Source organism: Rosa rugosa, chromosome 5, assembly GCF_958449725.1.
Source record: "Rosa rugosa chromosome 5, drRosRugo1.1, whole genome shotgun sequence".
Taxonomy (NCBI): domain Eukaryota; kingdom Viridiplantae; phylum Streptophyta; class Magnoliopsida; order Rosales; family Rosaceae; genus Rosa; species Rosa rugosa.
This window is the reverse complement of record NC_084824.1, coordinates 4,336,890-4,355,338: the sequence shown is the minus strand read 5'-3', so window position 1 is coordinate 4,355,338 and position 18,449 is coordinate 4,336,890. Positions and strand designations below refer to the sequence as shown.

At 42.0% G+C, this 18,449-nt stretch overlaps 4 protein-coding genes and 1 pseudogene across 5 annotated transcripts; 3 read left to right on the top strand and 2 right to left on the bottom strand.

Moving 5' to 3' along the window:
• The first annotated feature begins 4,135 nt into the window (after positions 1-4,135).
• Positions 4,136-5,327, top strand: LOC133709170 (uncharacterized protein At1g27050). The gene is made up of 2 exons (XM_062134824.1): positions 4,136-4,669; positions 4,884-5,327. Exons 1-2 carry the CDS (start codon positions 4,322-4,324, stop codon positions 5,145-5,147), a joined length of 612 nt encoding a protein of 203 aa, XP_061990808.1. The 5' UTR covers positions 4,136-4,321; the 3' UTR covers positions 5,148-5,327.
• A 120-nt stretch (positions 5,328-5,447) lies between these two features.
• On the top strand, positions 5,448-8,378 carry LOC133709169 (ultraviolet-B receptor UVR8). Its single transcript, XM_062134823.1, has 8 exons — positions 5,448-5,834; positions 5,922-6,074; positions 6,272-6,430; positions 6,786-6,953; positions 7,205-7,339; positions 7,456-7,539; positions 7,741-7,836; positions 7,934-8,378. Exons 1-8 carry the CDS (start codon positions 5,624-5,626, stop codon positions 8,128-8,130), a joined length of 1,203 nt encoding a protein of 400 aa, XP_061990807.1. The 5' UTR covers positions 5,448-5,623; the 3' UTR covers positions 8,131-8,378.
• Positions 8,379-8,643: 265 nt separating this feature from the next.
• LOC133709168 (protein PTST homolog 2, chloroplastic) lies at positions 8,644-12,360 on the bottom strand. 2 transcript variants are annotated; one of them, XM_062134822.1, is made up of 8 exons: positions 11,595-12,360; positions 10,989-11,157; positions 10,368-10,563; positions 10,142-10,281; positions 9,716-9,861; positions 9,482-9,629; positions 9,095-9,163; positions 8,644-9,011 (listed from the first exon to the last, which is right to left on the bottom strand). In XM_062134822.1, exons 1-8 carry the CDS (start codon positions 12,107-12,109, stop codon positions 8,916-8,918), a joined length of 1,479 nt encoding a protein of 492 aa, XP_061990806.1. In that variant the 5' UTR covers positions 12,110-12,360; the 3' UTR covers positions 8,644-8,915. The 2 variants fall into 2 exon arrangements, with proteins under 2 accessions (XP_061990806.1, XP_061990805.1); XM_062134821.1 differs by having other exon boundaries at positions 10,046-10,281; positions 11,595-12,357.
• Positions 12,361-12,889: 529 nt separating this feature from the next.
• LOC133711080 (tubulin alpha chain-like) lies at positions 12,890-14,319 on the bottom strand (annotated as a pseudogene).
• Positions 14,320-14,499: 180 nt separating this feature from the next.
• On the top strand, positions 14,500-16,913 carry LOC133708092 (protein NRT1/ PTR FAMILY 2.13). The gene is made up of 3 exons (XM_062133540.1): positions 14,500-14,905; positions 15,242-15,807; positions 15,962-16,913. Exons 1-3 carry the CDS (start codon positions 14,510-14,512, stop codon positions 16,812-16,814), a joined length of 1,815 nt encoding a protein of 604 aa, XP_061989524.1. The 5' UTR covers positions 14,500-14,509; the 3' UTR covers positions 16,815-16,913.
• The last annotated feature ends 1,536 nt before the right edge of the window (positions 16,914-18,449 follow it).

The following is an 18,449-nucleotide window of genomic DNA, read 5'->3' as shown; positions in this document are numbered from 1 at the left end:
ACGGCTACAACTAAAAAATCCCACTGGAGAGCCATTAAATAAGATAGAGAGCCGAGCTGAAGCCAATATAGAACTAATCCATTCCACAAAAGTTGCATGAAAACCAAAAGCATTAAGAACCCTTCGAAGAAAGTCCCAATTCAGAGTATCAAAGGCCTTTGCTACATCAAACTTAATGGCAACATTCCCGCCACGACATTTATTATCCAACAAGTTAACACACTCAGAAGTCAGAAAAATGCAATCAGAGATTTGTCTTCCTTTCAAAAAAGCAAATTGATTCGGCAATATAATCCTGGAAGCAATAGGAGCAAGACGGTCTGCCAGTATGCGAGTAATAATTTTAAAAGAAAAATTAGCCATAGCAATGGGCCGAAATTGAGTGATAATATCAGCTTCTTGAACCTTTGGAATAAGCGCCACAAAGCTGGAATTTAGATTAGGCAGTATATACCCTGACTGAAAGAAAGATCTAACAGCACGGACCACATCCAACCCAACTACATCCCAACAAGCCTGAAAAAAGTGACCAGAATAACCATCCGGACCTGGGGCACTATCAGCATTCATGGAAAATACAACATTTTTGACATCTTCAGCAGAAGGAATAGCAAGTAAAGAGCCATTTTCTGAATCTGAAACCATTGAAGGAATAATATTTTCAACCAAGGGTGTGTGTGTTTGGTGGGGTGGTAAGGCTTTGGTCTCATATATAAGAGGTCAGGAGTTCGAGCCCCATCAAGGGTGGGAATGGGGTGGGGTTTTTTTTTTTTAAAAAAAAAAAAAAAAAAAAAAAATTCAACCAAACCTGTATCAGCAATATTTCCATCATCTGAAAAGGCACTTGTAAAATGCTGAACAACATGATCACGCAAAATATTAACATCATCCACCAAGTCATTCCCAATGCGAAGAGAAGTGATAGAGGAGCGTGCTCTCCGAATTTTTACCAAAGAATGGAAATAGCCAGTATTTCTGTCACCTTCCCTAGCCCATCTCACCCTTGCCTTCTCCGCCCAGAATTTTTCCTGAACCAATAAAGCATGTGATAAAGCATCCTGGGCTAAAAGCTCCTCAACACGACGCACTTCAGTAAACCCATCAAGAGATATGGCTAGTTGAATTGTTTCAAGAGCAGCGCGTGCACTATCCACAGCAGTATGAACATTACCGAAGACATTAACATTCCACTCCTTCAGAATAGGTTTTAAAAGCTTAAGCTTCCTTTGTAGAATAAACATAGGACAACCACATACCACAAAAGATTGCCATGCTACTTGAACAATTTTAAGAAAATCTGAGTGCCCCAACCAAAGCTTCTGAAAACGGAATGGAATTGGACCTTGTGCAATGTATTTGGTGAATGAAATCAAGAGAGGATTATGATCAGAAGAGTGCCGAACCAAAGTGGAACAACTAGTCATCGGCCAATAGTCTAACCATGGAATAGAACAAAAGCACCTGTCCAACAACATTTCAATATGTGAGCCAACTCCTCGACCATTTGTCCATGTAAACGGTGACCCTTTAAGATCAATTTGTGTCAAATGACACACATCCACCATATGCTGAAAGTCATCACAAGAAACACGAGTAGGTAGTCTACCACCCGTCTTTTCATGGGCTCCTAAAATCGCATTGAAATCACCAACTAATAGCAAAGGACCCGAGAAGCTTGTCTTTATTTGCTCAATTGCAGACCATAAAGGACGACGTGCCACACTAGTTGTTGCCGCATAGACAAATATCAGACCATGAGCAATACCACCAACAGAAAACTGCACAAACATATGTTGACTAGAAGAAGATATCATAGTAGGAGAGGGGATGTTTGTTGAATGAAAAACCCAAATATTAGGAAATAACTGACTTCTATTATTGACACCGACCAATTGCATACCAATGAATCTCCAAAAAGAATCAGGAATACGTGTCAAAGATGTCATTGGTTCCGATAAACAAAGGAAATCAGGGGAGTGCTTTCTAATCAAACTACGAAGAGCAGTTCTTGTAGGAGCATTAGCTAATCCCCGAATATTCCAAAAAAATAATCTTCATAAATTAAGCTTATGAGGAGGACCCCTATTTCTTGCGGGGTAACGATCCACAGTGCCCTCCTCTGGCTGCTTTTCCTCTCTTTGCTGTTTGCGGAGTCTCTTTTTCTACCCTTTAGAAAGAACAAGGGTCATATTCTTAAGGCCTGTATCACCCCCCATCATAGAATTCACTGCTTGCATTTCAAATTGCCCCCTAGGAGGGTTCCATCAATACTAGTTGTGCATTGGTCTTCCTCAGTTAAGTCATGGCCACTAGTTTTCCCTTTTGTCAACTCACCTGCTGCATTTTCCAGAGAAAAATGCTCCTCAAGAACTTGTTCAGTCGTTTCCGAGGAGCTCAAGTCATCCTTCCTTGCATTAGCAACTTCAATATTTGCTTCTAATGGCTCCTCTATTACTCGCTGGGCAATAGTCTCCATTTCATCCAAAGCCGTCTATTCAATAACGGTTTGTGCAAACTGAGCAATTTCTACCAATTCCCTTTCAGAAGATTGGACCCTGGGAGAGTCGTCATCAATTGTTAGAGTTGGAGCAGCATGTTGATCCTTTGTAACAATTTCATTGGTCATATTTGGTGGAGAAGCATAGACCATCTGCATATCATGCCTAATATCAGAAGTGACCACATTACGCTTTACTTCTTCATTGGAAGAACGCGAAACCGCTCTATACTCTTGACGCACAACTTTTTGATTATTCTTGTCATGTTGGGAGCGAGTCTTAGGCTCCTGCTTTTGCAAATGTCTGCAGCGGCCCACGGAGTGACCAATGACCCCGCAATTTGAACACTTATCTGGCAGATTTTCATACCAAATCTCCACTGGAAAACAAAAGTTCTCACGTTCAACCATAATCGAAGAAGGGAGATCAGTAGCCAGATCCACATCAACTAAGACACGAGCATAGTAACCAAATTGACGTTCCTTTGTCGCCCGGTCAAGTTGTAGAGGAGTACCCACACCCCGGGCAATCTCCATAAGGAGGTGAGGATGCCAATAGTCTTGGCTCAAACCCGAAATTTGAATCCAAACCTGTGCATGAGTTTGGGGCATGACATCCCCTGGCTTGAAGTCAGGCTTCCATTCAGAGAGACGAAAGATACCACTGGCAAGAGTGCAAGTACCCCCTCCCCAGATACGACGCATGTCCTCTTCAGTGCTAAAGTGAATATCAAAATAACCCTTCCCCAAATGTACCAGACGCCAGGACCCTGAGGGCTTCCATAAACTGTCGAGAGCTGCTTTGAGTTCAATTGTTTTCAAAGGAACAGAACCCTTTTTCAAAAGTAGTCTCCCGATAAGGTTTGTGCGAAAAGACTTCAGTTGCTCTTGATAAATTCCCTCATTGATCTTGACATAGATCTTGTCCCCACGCACAACTGGGGCTGTCAGTTTTTTTTTTTTTTGACTTTGTCAAGGGGAACCCAAAGGCTTCCTAGGCCCAAGATAAACCCCTTCGGCGCATGTGAAATGCTCCAACTGTGCATTGCAGCACAGTGCCTCGCCACTTTGACAGCTTCGGGGTTCGAACCTAGGTTGGGGAGCACACCCAACTAGGCAAGAACCACTAGGCCACTTGCAGTGGTTAATTGGGGCTGTCAGTTGATTGAGGTTGATAGAAGACTCGACGGAGTCCGAAACGATGGAGGCAAACGTTCTAACTTCGAGAGGAGGCTTAGGAGCAGAGGCCTCTCTGACGCTTTGGGACAAACCCCATGGGCAAGCGTTTGCCCTGGAACCGCCGAAAGGATTCTGCATGACAGGCTTACAGTGGCACCATCACACGGCGGTGAAACGGAGGAGAATAGCGTTGCCGCTGCAAACCCTAGAAGCTTTCAGTCGCGACGTGGGGAAGAGTTCAGCGCTCCGCTTTTTTCTCCGCTATACAATAATTTTTTCTTTTTTCAAATCAGTATCAAATCATCAAAATATAGTAGTCACGACAAATTTTCTTTAATCAATTGAGAAGATTGTTGAACTTCATTCAGAATTTCTAGTGCCATTCCAGATCTTGTGAACCAAGTTGGGTGTTAGAACTCGTTAATACTACTTATACACTGGTTCCGGATCTCCCAATTCCTATGATGTTTGAGGTTACAAAAAGAACAAAGTTGTACAAAACGGTGCGTTTGCCACCCAACCCAACCCAACCCACTTGAGAATCCAAAAGCCCCAATACCAAGCCACACACAGCATCAGTCAAACTCGGAATTCCCTCTGACAAAAACCCGGGAACTCAAATCCCCCCTTTAAACCCCGAAAACCATGAACCGCAAGAGAAATAAACCCTACTTCTCTTCCCGCCGCGCCCCTGCCTCCGCATCCAAACGGCGTCGTCCCCTCCCCCCTCACGCGGAGGACCCCGAAGAAGCCGAGCTGGACAAGCCCACCTTCAAGCCGCCGCCGCCGCCCGCTCTGGTCGTAATGGGTCTCCCGCCGGACTCCTCCGTCCTCGACCTCAAGTCCCGCTTCGAGATCTACGGCCCCATCTCCCGCATCCGCATCGATCGCGACGCAGTCGGCCACGTGGCATTCCGCACCGCCGACGCCGCCCAAGCCGCCGTGGACGCCGCCCTCGACCCCTCCTTCGGCATTACCCTCCACTCCAAAAAGGTAATTCCTTTCCTCCAATTTTTCCTAAAATCAAAGATAAATTTCGAGTGTGAATCGAAATATCGGTTAATATTGGTATCTAAAACATTAGCTTCATATTAGTTTCTTAATTTGGATGTCACAAATTTCGAGTGAAATTTGCGATCTTTAATTTGAAAGTTATAAATCCTGTTATGAAAATTTGGGACTTTTTTTTGTTTTGTTTTGGTTACAGTTACAGGTACTGTGGGCAACAGACCCACTGGCACAGTGGCGGAAAGGAGTTGCGGTGGATGATGCTAATAGGGATTCGAGTAATGAGACGACGTCGTCTTCCAAGCTTTTGAGGGCTGGGATGCCACTGAGAAGTCATGGCAGAGGTAACAAGCTTGCTTCGGCTATAGTCAACCCAAGAGGAGCTCCCGAGAGTTCTGAATCGTCAGTGTTGGAGGTGCCTTCGAGAGCAAGAGAGATTGTGGCTTATGATGACATTCTGTAACTTTGTGTTGGAGTTTGGAGAATTGGGTTTGTAACATTACACATTGGGTTTTGGGTTTTAGGTATAAAGATAGGAACTGAGAGATGAAATTTGCTTCTAGTTTTGATTTTGAGCTTGTTGTGGATGTACTTGTACCTATTTTACTTCAAATAATGCAGAAGTTGTGATTTGTGAATGAGATTTCTTTTTTGTTACCAACATATCTGTGCTTTGTTTTATGACTTGATTACAACATCAAAGCTGAAAGCTCTGGAATGAAGGTTTAGGAACAACAATGAGACTGAACCAAGTTGATAATTGATATTGCAGTCCTCGTAGGCTTCACCCAATCCTAAGTTGTAGTTGTGATGAATCCATATTCATGTACTTGTTGTCGGAGCCCACGATTGTTGGGTCAGAGCCCAAAAGATGAGCGGTTTAACACCTTTTAATTGAAGTGAGCGTTGAAAAGGAAGAAGAGAGAGCATCGTTGAGTAATGGAAGAGAATGAAGAAGGCAGGGTAAAAAACGAAGAAGAAGAAGAGCAACAAGTATGGAGTTGGGGGGCAGGAACGGACGGGCAGCTGGGCACGGGCAGGCTACAGGATGAGCTCCTCCCTCAGTTGCTTCGTCTACCTTCTCTCTCCGCCGTGGGACCCATCTCTCTCCTCGCCTGCGGCGGCGCTCACGTTCTCGCCTTAACATCAGGTCTCTTACTCTCTTCCATCTAATATGACTCTGAATTATGAAACTTTTCTTTATTAGGGACAGAAAAATATGATTGTTCTTTTGAAGGTGGGAAGGTGCTGACATGGGGAAGAGGCACATCTGGTCAGCTTGGTCATTCTGATAGGGTTAATAGCCCACATCCCAAGCTTGTAATGTCTTTGGACACCTACTTCATTACGCATGCTTCTGCTGGCTGGAACCACTCGGGTTTCGTTTCAGGTATGTTCAGGAAGTTGATGTTAGTCCCTTGCTGGAGAATGTTGATTGAATCTGTGGTTATGCTCAAAGTTTTGTGCTTTTGGTTACTTTTGCACTGTTTTGTATCTGGTTGTGGTGTGTTTAGCTAGAAGGGACTTTGCAGTATGGGCCTTGTGCAACTTATTTCAGGTTTTTGGCTTTCCTTGGTTTGTTCTCAGATGCGAGGGATGTTTTCACATGTGGAGATGGCTCATTTGGTCAGCTCGGGCATGGTGATTATAGTTTACATTGCAGTCCTGTCAAAGTCTCTTTCTTTGATGACCATTGTGTTGAGCAGATAGCATGTGGTATGCGCCATTCTCTTGTTTTGCTGAAAGGTAATTGCAAGGCTGGTAATCTGGTATTGTATATTTTCAGGCAGACACAATGTTATAAATGTGGTCATGCTGTTCTATTTGGATGTGTGTGCTCTGTGACATTCTTAAAGCTTTGCATGAATGCATTCTCGCATTTTTGATAAAGTCATTCCATTTGGTCATTATAAAACTGAACATTGATGATTCGGAAAGATATAATTTCCCAGTTTTTGTTCTTTGATGCATTCCTTAAAGCATGACTTTATACAATGAAAGGTAAATAAACCATTTGTCGTAGAATATGATATACCGTGAAGTGTAAGCTTACTCATTTTCCATTTAGTTTCCGCATAATTAAGATCTATATACATTGCAGGTGATTCAGGAGATGAAGTATACGGGTTTGGCTCCGGTAAGCGTGGTCAACTTGGTATCTCCAAGGATAAGATCAAGTCAATTAGTCTTCCTGAACAAATTTATGGACTTGAAGGTGTAAAAGTTACTAGCATCATTGCAAATGGAGATCAAAGTGCAGCATTATCTGGTAAATCCAGCAAACTTTTTCTTCTTGTGGCATGTATATTTTCATCTGTAGCTTTAAAATGATCCAATCCATGTGAACAGCTAAAGAAAATCCAATGAGGACTTAATTTTCACCTTGTAGAGAATACAGATGCTGATAAAGCCTATAGAAAGTAGCATAAAACCTTTTTAACATCTAGCATTGGTAATTAGTTTTCTTAATCCTCAGAAATCTTTTCTTCTGATAGTTATTCTTTTTGTCTGTTGTGACAGCTGATGGGCATATGTACACTTGGGGAAAAGGGTTTGGTGGCACTTCAAGTGCTCACTCCCCACAGTCTTTACCTACATCGTTATGGTTTACCAAAGCTGCTGTTGGATGGAATCATGCTTTATTATTAACTGCTGGTATGTATTATCCTCAACAGCTCTGTTAGTTCATTTGTTTTTATGTTTCTACCTTCTATTTCTCCAGTAAAGCCATATTGGGTTATGAAAAGGCAGACTTAGATTATCTTAAACAGGTGGAGAAGTTTTCATGCTCGGTGGAAATCACCATGGAGTCCTTGGTAATCCTGACAAAATGACTCCAGCCAGGCTCTTAGCAGGTAATGCATTTGATTTGAAGTTCGTAAAATACACGCATTTCTATTCCTTTTAACTGATCATAACTGGTTTCATACCCTGCTGGCCCCTTAAAACGGAAACTGGATTTTTTTTCCAGGAAATTAATGGTGGCAGACAACCACAGTTGATCATCGTACTCAAATTGTTACTGCTCCTAATTAATTGTGTGATTCTTTGCACAGATTCAGGAGAAGCTATCCTGGATAAAGTCCCTGGTCTTGAAGAGAATAAGATCATGGACATTGCAGCCGGGGCTGAGCACTCTGTTATTGTCACAGGCACTAATACGTTATCTCTATTACTATCTTTTGTAACTGATACTCGGATGGTGTCTTATTCCTTTCTCCCCTTCTTTGTGTGTCATTGTGATGGCAGATGATGGAGAAATTAAGACATGGGGCTGGGGTGAACATGGTCAGCTTGGCTTGGGAAATACATGCGATCAAACAACTCCTCAAGAAGTGAGTCTCGGACACAAATCTCGGAAAGAAGCTGCTGCAATCAAGATTTACTGTGGTAGTGGGTTCACAATGGCTGTAAGAACACCGCATCTTCCTTCTCAGACTGATTAGCGCACTTACTGTATGCTCCCCCTCAAATGTTATTGACCTCTGGCTACCATTATAAACTGATTCTTTTACATGGTGAACAATAACTGAGAGAAGAATTTAAGAAGAATCATGTACCTTGAGATAAGAAGTAGAATCGTGTACCTGAGTTTTTTCTGGTTCATAGTGTGAATATTTGTGTAACAGGGTTGCATTATTTGGGCAACCATTCATTAATCATCATACAGAAAATTTTAGTTCTACCGCCTTCATATTCTTCTGCATGCTTTGGAGAGAGGTTGAACAAGGACGTGGTTGGAAATGTAACGACAGAAATGAATGGTAGGATGAAATGATAAAGTTGGCCATGCCTAGTGCAGATTAACCTGGACCAGAAGTATGTATCTGAAATTCTGTAGTAGACTTCTGTGTCCTGAGATAAATTTCATTGTTATTGCATACATTATTTATAAAATAGGGACCTCAGAATTTATTTAAACTCCGAACACCTTATCGCAAGTGGAAATAAGAATTAAATGAAGGAGAAATATATGAAAATATGAATTACTTTTGTAACGATATATCTTCCCAAAGTTGTTCCATCAATTTTAAAGTAATTGCTCAGATAATCAATTCACAAAAACACAATTATCATCACTGAGGTTGACTTACCACCATCCAAAAATTTGAGTGTTACATGAATTTAGCGACGTTAGATATGAATCCTCACATAAAAAATCACAGAGTTCCTAGCTACTACCTACTCCCCTACGTTAAAGAAAAAGTTCTTCTATCGGATGGCAATTCTCTTATGTTATAATCAGTATATTATTTTCAAATCCGTCGTTGCGAACAATAGGGCGTAGGGGATCAATTCGCCATTCCCCATCAACAATGAATTTGATCTGCAAGGCAAGGTGAAAACTGGTCACACTCAATACTCAAATGGCCATAAACGCACGACCAAATAATAACAAAGTTTACCTACCTCATATCTACCCGGATACAACTTAAGGCTAACAGAGAAGATTCCTGTACTCGACCTCTCCATCTTTCTCTGCAAGCAATCACCACAGATAACATCTGTAACAATGGAGCCAGTAGAAGAGTACTGCAACAAACTATTACATTCCAAAATGTAACTAAATAGCGCTTAAAAGTATAATCCCCTCCCAAAACGAAAGCAAAAATGCAACGAAGAAAATAAGATGCTAACGTATTAAAGGTGCTTATCTAAGCTGTGCTAACGTAAATTGGATCTCTCAGATACATACAATCCCCCCAAGAAACAAATAAATAAATGAAAAGTACATAAGAACAATAGCATACATATGTCCAACTCGGGCTAAATGATCAATTCAAGAAGAGATCAGACCTGGGTAGCCCAACCATCATATGATCCTGCTAAAAGCACTTCTGAGGCTGGATTGGTCCAAACTATTAAAGCAGTTCGGAGAAGCCGTAAGGCTCTACGAGCATCATTAACCCTCTTCTGTTTCTCCTCCACTTTCTTTTGCACAGCACTGGTATAGATAGGTACAATGTAAGTGCTAAAGCAAGTAACAGACTTAATAGTGTTGTTTTCAAAACAAAAAGAAACTTTGCATACATTATTGCCATCGCCATCTTTCCTTCTAAAACAGCAAGCTTTGCACGTGTTGAACGTAATTTGTTCTGGGCATGCATAATTTCATTTTCTTGAAACTCCCAAGCATCAGACACTTTCCACAAATCATCAGAGGAGCTTTCATGATCCTGATGACAAATAAGAAGTGGGTTTAAGAGAATGCACCAATCATCTAAAAACATGGTCAGGGTATGAGAAAGCTTCCCAAGAGAAATTCAATGCAACAGGCTCCATACAAATGAAATAAAAATGAATATATTGCTAAAAATTTAGACTAAAAAGTTCAAAGTTCATTAGTCATAGAGTAATCACCCCCATCTCCTTTGGTGCAACATTACTAGTTTTAGACCTCAATGAGTGAAGTACAGAGGATAGCTCGGATTCAAGGTGCTGCATGCGAATTCGTACTTGTTTGTAATTGATCACTTCATCCTCAGAATCTAGATCATTCCTTCCATTCGGTTCATTAGCACCCTCTTTCGTTTGAAGTATTTCATTTTGCAAAACTCCCTTTGATCCTCCCATTTCATCATAAGAAACTTCACCAGCTGTAATATCAAAACCAAACTGCCACTTGAACGAAACTACTTAACCATAAACATGCTGCAAAAGGAAACAAGTAAATCTACAGGACCTTCAAATTCCAGATCTGAAGATCCAGCCCTTTGGCTGCTCCAAGTTCTCCACATTTCAGGCTTTGGATAGTTTCTCTGAACATCAGCATCTAAAAGAGATCTGCTATGATTAAGTGGGCCTCCCAAATCACTAAGAATGGCTTTAGTGGGGTTTGATGAAGCAGGTCTGATACTTCTGCTTGTTGCGCCAACTGTCTTTTACAATGTAACAAGCATCACACATTATGTTTTAGAATCTCTACATGCAAAGCAAACAATTACATCAAATTCTTGAAAGCAAACAATTACATGCAGGTGTGATGTTGACTGGCTATCATCTACTTCAAGATGCATAGCATGAAAAAGCTTGATTTCAGGACCAAAACATAATCTTGGTTTCACTAGCATATGCTGATGTAATTTAGATTCATCTCAGATATACGAAATCCCATAGGAATATACTAAAAATGCAATTCAATTCTGAATATCTAACATCACCTCAGGACTGTAAGGTATGTAGAAGTATGTGTCGGAAAAAGCTGAATACACAATAGAACTCAGAGCTTCACATAATGTTTTCGCCTACAATAACACAATACGAAAGAACAGAAACCACATCACGATAAATAAAGCAGACTTACCGCATCAGTTGAGGTTTCAGGGCACCGATCATGTTTGTTATCATTATTTGCGAGGCCAGTACTGTCTTCTTTATCTCTCAAAACAAACCCAAGGGTCAAATTTCTCTGTTTCTCTAATCGGTTCAATATACCCTCGATTCCAGTATCAACCTCAGTTGTTGCAGCTTCTCTACACACACAGAAAATAGGTGAGATGATACACCATCCAAAAGAATTAATGGTTGATTCAGTGATTTAAAATTAAAAACAGTAGGATCAAGGAGCAGTGGGTATCTTGTCCTATGCATTTTAGTTGACATAATCATTTCTCTCATTGAAAAGAACAAGGAAAAAAACAGAGACAGAGACAATCAAGACTTGAGTGTTTATAAGGTCAACATTGCTGCAATAAGAATCCAAATCGGAGCAAAACACCAAAACCTAACATGGCCAATGACAGTTGCAACTTATCTTCCACATATGCAATTCAAAGTTTACTATTCAAAAGCGGCTCTAGGCCCTTAGTATAAACAAATTGCAGACATTTCGAAATGGAAGGCAAAACATAACACATAAACAACACAAATCCAAAACTTGACACAAGTTCATTACAATAGAAATCCTCACAGTGATGTACCAGACGACGACGCTACTACAGAAGAAGAAGAAGAATCAGAAACCATATCGGAATCACTGCTCTCGTATCCTTCATCCCAATTCCTAAAGCCACCACTATCTTGAGCTGTTTCTTCATCCCCCAAATCCCAACCCAACGAAAGCCAACCACCTTCCCTCACAATGGCGTCGACCAAATCCAACCTCCCAGCCTCCACCAAGTCCCTCTTGCTCGGAAAAGCCCGAGGCTTGTCCGAGCCCTTCATGAACTCCAAAATCTCAGCTTCCAGGGCAAAATCCCCTTCCAAATCAGAATCCCTACACCGCCTCACAAACCCACAACCCCCTTCTTTCCTCCCCTCCCAAAACCCTAGAACAACAGAAACCCTGCTTCTGCTTTCTCCCACCACCCTAAGCCTCGCCGGCTCAAGAACACGTCCCCGCCTCATTCCGGCGGCCGAATTGGTGACGTGGAGGACCGGAGGAAAAAAACCGGGGACTAGATGGAAGTGGGTGAAGGCGAGCATGGCTCAGGCATTTCGCCGAACACCTGGTGTGCAGTTCTGGTGAGAGGAAAAGAGGGCGGGGCCAAGCAAGCAAGCAACGAACAAAGCCACGGGGGAAAGCGTGGCGTGCATTCAATGCGACACCGTTTTGGCCTTTCCTTTTTTGTATAAGTGATGGATTTTCAGAGGCGTGTACTGTACTACTGTTTATGGTGTTTGGGCGCGGACTTTTGTTGTGTGCGTTTTATTAGCTGGTTTCATCCAACCAGATCCTTGTTTGGTTTGGTTTCTACTGAGGCTGACCTCTATTTGGTCAAGGCCCTAAGTTTTGATTCATATTGTATGGATGATTTGGAACTTGAAAGTATATTGTGTTTAGGATTATTCCGGCCAATGTAGTGGTAACACTGGGAAAATGATTATTTACCCAATTTTGGGGTTAATTAACTTCACTTATCCAAACACTCTAAGAGATTGTCCACTTACACAATATTTTATATATATTTTGCCCTAATACCCAATTAAGTATTTATTTATTTATTTTTAGGACAATTTTGTCCTCTCCTTCTTTGTCACTTAGAGAGAGAAGTCATCAGAGACCTCGCCGGACTCCGGTGACAGGTGGCCGGTTGCGGACTCCGGTGACCGGAATCCCGAATCCGGCTATCGGACCGGTGACCGGATTCCGGCGTCCGATTTTATTGCTCCCTAATAATACCCAGTAATCATATTATTGCCCCCCACCCCAATAAGGAGATTCAAAGCACACAAGTATTAATTACGCAAATTATAACCAGTAATCTAGTTCAAAAACACAAGAGTTTTAGTTAAGCACAAAAAAAATTTGAAATTGAGCAACATAGACACATCAGTGTGCTCAAATGAGTGGAGAGCACATTGTTATAGGGCTTTACAACAGACGTAGAAACCTTAGGAGAATGATACACAGTGAATCCGAGCATGAACTTTTTCCCATTGTCCACAGAAAGCCTCTCCAGCAGAAGCGACCCGAGACTCGACCCAGTACCGCCACTGACGGCATTGAAGACCAGGGATCCCTGGAGCCCAGTGCAGTTATCAGCGAGCTTTCGGATCTGATCCAGGCATAGATCGACGATCTCTTTGCCGATGGTGTAGTGACCACGGGCGAAGTTGTTGGCAGCGTCCTCCTTGCCGGAGATGAGCTGCTCGGGGTGGAAGAGCTGGTGGTAGGTTCCGGTGCGGACCTCGTCGATGACGGTGGGCTCGAGGTCGACGAAGATGGCGCGTGGGACGTGCTTACCAGCGCCGGTCTCGGAGAAGAAGGTGTTGAAGGCGTCGTCGCCCCGGCCGACTGTCTTGTCGCTCGGCATCTGGCCGTCCGGCTGGAGAGAGAGAGAGGAGTCGAGGGAGAGAGTCTGAGAGGAGTGTAGTTTGTTAATTAAAATTAGGGTAAAACTGTCATTGATGTTTAAATTTGATAAATGGGATTAAAAACTTCTTGGTGGAGTAAGTGGGCAATTTTTAGGCTCAAATTGTGTAAACGGTCAAGACCCCTCACTAAAAGCGAATGCATAGCAAAAAGAAGAAAATTAAGACGAATTAAATATGATAGTTGATGTCTGACTTATAATTTTTCAAAATTATAATCTACTAAACTATGTATGGTATTTGAATTTAATATTTATCCATTTGGCGACTTAGAGATCAACATGTATTTTCTGATTTGTTTAATGAGTTTAGTTGATTGCAAGTTTAACTAGTCTACAACATCTTTTGCACTATCAAAGTTCAATCTAGGACCAAAAAAAAGAATAGGCAAACTCTATACTAATTAGACTATCACTGAGCTAAAAATATTACCCTAAAGATAAAATAAGTTGAAAATTAATTAGGACAATGAACTTTTGGAGATTGAGGTCACTATGCTAGTTTCCATCCCTCTTTGGAGTCTGGTCTATCCTTCTATCTCTCTTTTGAATCTCTAATTTTGCTCAAATTTACAAGTTTAGTCAAGCTCTGCTTTTGCTAAATAAGTCCATTTTTGTAAATCTTAGTTCTCTTCCCACTGTGAAAGAAATATGTTCCCCATTATTTTTATGCCAAAGGCGCAGTCGGTTCCTCAATTTGAGGTAAAATTGCATGCCCTTTGTGGACACGTACATTGGCCTTGGTAACTCTTCATGCTACAAGTGTTGAGCTCCACAAAACGTGTCCATTACCAGAAAACCCAGCTTACACTTGTAACCCATCTACTTTGGGAAATCAATCCCTTCCTGATTTTTGTGCTTAAAACTATGCATGTTGGTTGCTCACCAACTCTAATTTTTGTGCTTAAAACTACGCATGTTGGTTGCTTACCAACTCTGATCCCTGCTTAAATGTGATGAGAATATACACTAGTTCATGAGGACCTGATTCCAACCATCAGAGTGAGCAAAGATGGTGTGGGAGAGAATAAGAAGCCCTAATTTCTTCTCCTCCTTCTGCTGCTGCTTCAGATCAAAACCCAGAGCTCATTCTAGTCCTTCTTCTTCAGAGGCATTACTGCTGTTACAAAAGGAGGTAGACGATGTGGTGGTTACAAGGCCCGGATGGAAGGCCATGCCTTACATTTTGGGGAACGAAGCGATCGAGAAGATGGCGACTTTTGGGCTCACAACAAACTTGATGGTGTATCTGGTGAGGGAGTATCACATGGATCAGGTTTTTGCTGCAAACCTTCTCGCTCTCTGGACCTGTGCTTACTGTTTGTTCACCGTTCTCGGTGCTTCTCTTGCTGATACATACCTTGGCAAATTCCGAACGATTCTTTTCGCTTCCTTTGCAAGTCTTCTGGTAAATGATCTCTACTTATTAACAACTTCTCATTCTATGTTTAATTGCATTCATGAAGCCTTTTTTGTGTAAACTTTACCATCTGCATGTCCTTGGGTCAGTCAAAATACCGTAAAAAAGAGTTCTCATTGTCATATCGGAGATCAATATTATGTGACAATGTCTACTACTACTACATCTCTAGTAGTGTATTTGACGAATTGTAGCTTAATATTTAAATTTAGCGAATTTGAGATTTAGTTTGTGGGTTTTGAGCCCCTACTTCCATTCCCTAATGAAAGAGACCACCGCCTTATATATAAAAATGTCATCTTAGTATATTACAATCATGTGTAGGGCATGGTGACAATAACTCTGACAGCCTTTGTGCCACTACTGCGACCTCCACCTTGCGATCTTGCTCAGCATTGCATCTCCAACACAAAAACCCAATTGTGGATTTTGATTATGGGTCTAAGCTGGTTAGGCATAGGCAGTGCTGGGATTAGGCCATGCAGCCTTCCCTTTGGAATTGATCAATTTGATTCTTCAACTGTGGAAGGAAGACTAGCGATCCATAGCTTCTTAAATTGGTACTACACCTCAGCTACATTGGTTGTGTTAATCAATCTAGTCTTCGTGGTCTACATTCAAGACTCTGTGAGTTGGGCTCTGGGATTTGGCATACCCACCCTGCTCATGATGTTATGTGCAATTCCTTTATTTTTGGTTGGATCGAACATCTACGTGCGTGTGAAGCCAGAAGGAAGCATATTCTTAAGCTTTGCACAAGTTCTTGTTGCGGCATACAAGAAGCGCCATCTTAAGCTTCTCAATGATGAAAGGGTACAGGGAGTTCTTTTCGATGCTTCATTGGATGGGAATGCAGTAGTGTCAAAGCTTCCTCTATCCACTCAATCTAGGTAATATTTACATCTTGAATTTGCTAATGACTAAATATATCATGATTAATTTAAATTTTTTGTTTATTCCTGTACACTGTACAGTCAAGGGAAAATCATCGTCTGCCTCTAAATTGGTGTTCTTACTAACGATTGGTATTTTGCTGCCCCTCAGCTTCTTGAAGAAAGCGGCCCTAGTGGTGGATAATGAACTTAAAGAAGATGGATTTTCTGCAAATGTGTGGAGGCTGTGCACCATGCAACAAGTTGAAGATGTAATATGTGTGTTAAAAACTCTCCCAATATGGGCTTCTGGAGGCATCTTCTTGATCCCTTTTGTAGAGGAAGGAACATTTATGGTATCACAAGCCCTAAAAATGGACCGTCACATCGGAACCAAATTCCAAATGCCTGCAGGTTCAATCAAAATAATATCATTGAGCATAGTAATTATATGGCTCCCGTTGTACGACTTTGTTATACAACCAGCCCTGAAAAAGATCACCAAGTATGAAGATGGGATTCCAACTTTAAAAAGAATAGGAATGGGGTACGTTTTCTCAATTCTATGTATGTTGGTGGCTGGATTGGTTGAGCAACAGAGAAGAGCTTTGGCTACATTACATGGTGAATCACTAAATGGGGTTGCACCCATGTCGGTTTTCTGGCTGTTTCCACAGCTTATGCTACTGGGGCTTAGTGAGGTGTGTGGGGCTCTTGGACACATTGAATTTTATAACAGAGAGTTTCCTGAGAAGATGAAGAGTATTGGGAACTCTTTGATCTATCTCTGCATGGCGGGTGCGACTTATTTGAGTAGTTTGGTGGTGACCTTTGTGCATAGTGTTACTGGAAAGCATGGCCAATCCAACTGGTTGGATAATGATATCAATGCCGGCAGATTGGACTTCTTTTACTTCTTGATAGCTGGGTTAGGGGTGCTAAATTTTGTTTACTTTGTGTTTTGTGCTCGTGGATATACTTACAAGGCTAGTGTAAAGGCAGTAGAGATCGTCCCTGATGTTTAAGAGACCAATTACTGACATGGGTGCATGTTCAACCCCTCCGAACCATATATTTGGAGTTTGAGGATTAAACTTCAATGAAAATCCAATGTACGTAAGATTGGGTCATATTAACTTGTGATCGAATACATAGCATACACTAATGTTTTCAGATCAAATTAAGCAGAAACTTCATAAACTTCAGCACATTATCATGACCGCCATCATGGCTATCTTCATCCAAGTTGGTATGAGCGTAGGTTTGCTCTCGGATCGGAGTAAGCTCGTGAAGAAGTGGATCACGATCTCGATCATATATGAAGGGTCTCATTTTAGCCCAAGACTCCGCCTCTCCATATTCCATAATGTGTCATACAGTCCTGGTCGATTACTTGTTATAAATAGCCTCTCTTCTCTGAAGATCCCCAGTACCATATATAGCATAATTGGCAATAGGATGTTCTACCTGGCAGTGGAATTTCTCGAACCTCCTCCTCTACTAAAAGGAAAGACACAATCATTAGCGAAGAGTCGTCTCTATTTCTAGACATTTACCAATGAAAACCTCCATTCAGCAGGATCCCCTCGAAACTTTCAGGGCATTTGTAGGGAGATTTCTTCTTAATCATTATGGTTGTTTTACTTTGCGGTTTCATTAGGAGCTCTACTTTTTTGGTGAAATGTTTTTTTTTTTTTTTTTTTGAAAAGTGCCGGTGCGGCTGCCCTTAAATCTTGATTAATGAAATTGCAGAATACAAGAGGGGACGTAAAACCTGAACCCCAGATTACAATAAGCATAAAGAGAAAATCCTGAAATAATACCAAGACTCTCCACAAAATCTATGTATTCTAACAAGCACCAATTAGCAAAGAGTGCACGAATGACTACTCTATTTGCTTTGACATAGCGGTGACATACTAGAAAGATAACTCTATCACGAAGAAGCATCATTACACATAACACAGTTTTCCCACTATGTTGCCGCACGGAAATCAATCCGACGACACTCAATTTCATCCTGCCACTAGGAGGTTGCGTCCATTTAATCAAGCAAATAGTTCGCCTCCTTGCTAGGCCAGACAAGGCACACTGGGTGCGCATACCGGGACCAAGCCCACGTCGCCCTACCAAATAATGATAGGGCCTTATTACCGGCATAAAGCCACGTCTAATTAAATATAACATGCAATAAAACATTAAAATAGAACATTTTGGGACCTGAGCCCAAACATAGACCCAGGCCCAAGCAGGAGAAGCTCCACCAGCAGGCCGAGCTTGGCCCAAACCCCCCACTGCGAACGGACCACCGACTACCTTGCCCTGCCAGATCCGCCAGCCATGACGACCATACCAGTTCATGCCACCACGACCACAGCAAATCCAATCCAGAACGCGCCCAAACCTGCTCAGATCAGATCCCTCCCCAGATTGGATCCAGAGACCCAACCCGGATCGCGCCACCGACCACCCCAGATTAGACACCACTGAAGGAGGATGAAACTGCCGCCAATCCGAACCACGCCACGCCGCCATGCCCACGACGCCACCCAGCAGCCTCCACACTTTCGCAACCAAACCACTTCGCCGACCAAGCCAGCGAGGATCAAGCCAAAACCCGACTGCTGCCTGGATCTCCCTCCACCGCAAACTCCCCGAGC

Bases quoted from the DNA above. Each gene is read 5' to 3' on its own strand.
- LOC133709170 (XM_062134824.1), top strand. From the start codon at position 4,322: ATGAACCGCAAGAGAAATAAACCCTACTTCTCTTCCCGCCGCGCCCCT. The intron at 4,670-4,883 runs GTAATTCCTTTC...TTTTGGTTACAG, and splicing joins TTACCCTCCACTCCAAAAAG to TTACAGGTACTGTGGGCAAC.
- LOC133709169 (XM_062134823.1), top strand. From the start codon at position 5,624: ATGGAAGAGAATGAAGAAGGCAGGGTAAAAAACGAAGAAGAAGAAGAG. The intron at 5,835-5,921 runs GTCTCTTACTCT...GTTCTTTTGAAG, and splicing joins CGTTCTCGCCTTAACATCAG to GTGGGAAGGTGCTGACATGG. The intron at 6,431-6,785 runs GTAATTGCAAGG...TATACATTGCAG, and splicing joins TTCTCTTGTTTTGCTGAAAG to GTGATTCAGGAGATGAAGTA.
- LOC133709168 (XM_062134821.1), bottom strand. From the start codon at position 12,109: ATGCTCGCCTTCACCCACTTCCATCTAGTCCCCGGTTTTTTTCCTCCG. The intron at 11,158-11,594 runs GTGAGGATTTCT...CTGTGTGTGTAG, and splicing joins TCGTCGTCTGGTACATCACT to AGAAGCTGCAACAACTGAGG. The intron at 10,564-10,988 runs GTAAGTCTGCTT...ACATTGTAAAAG, and splicing joins CTGAAACCTCAACTGATGCG to ACAGTTGGCGCAACAAGCAG.
- LOC133708092 (XM_062133540.1), top strand. From the start codon at position 14,510: ATGGTGTGGGAGAGAATAAGAAGCCCTAATTTCTTCTCCTCCTTCTGC. The intron at 14,906-15,241 runs GTAAATGATCTC...AATCATGTGTAG, and splicing joins CTTCCTTTGCAAGTCTTCTG to GGCATGGTGACAATAACTCT. The intron at 15,808-15,961 runs GTAATATTTACA...GCTGCCCCTCAG, and splicing joins CCTCTATCCACTCAATCTAG to CTTCTTGAAGAAAGCGGCCC.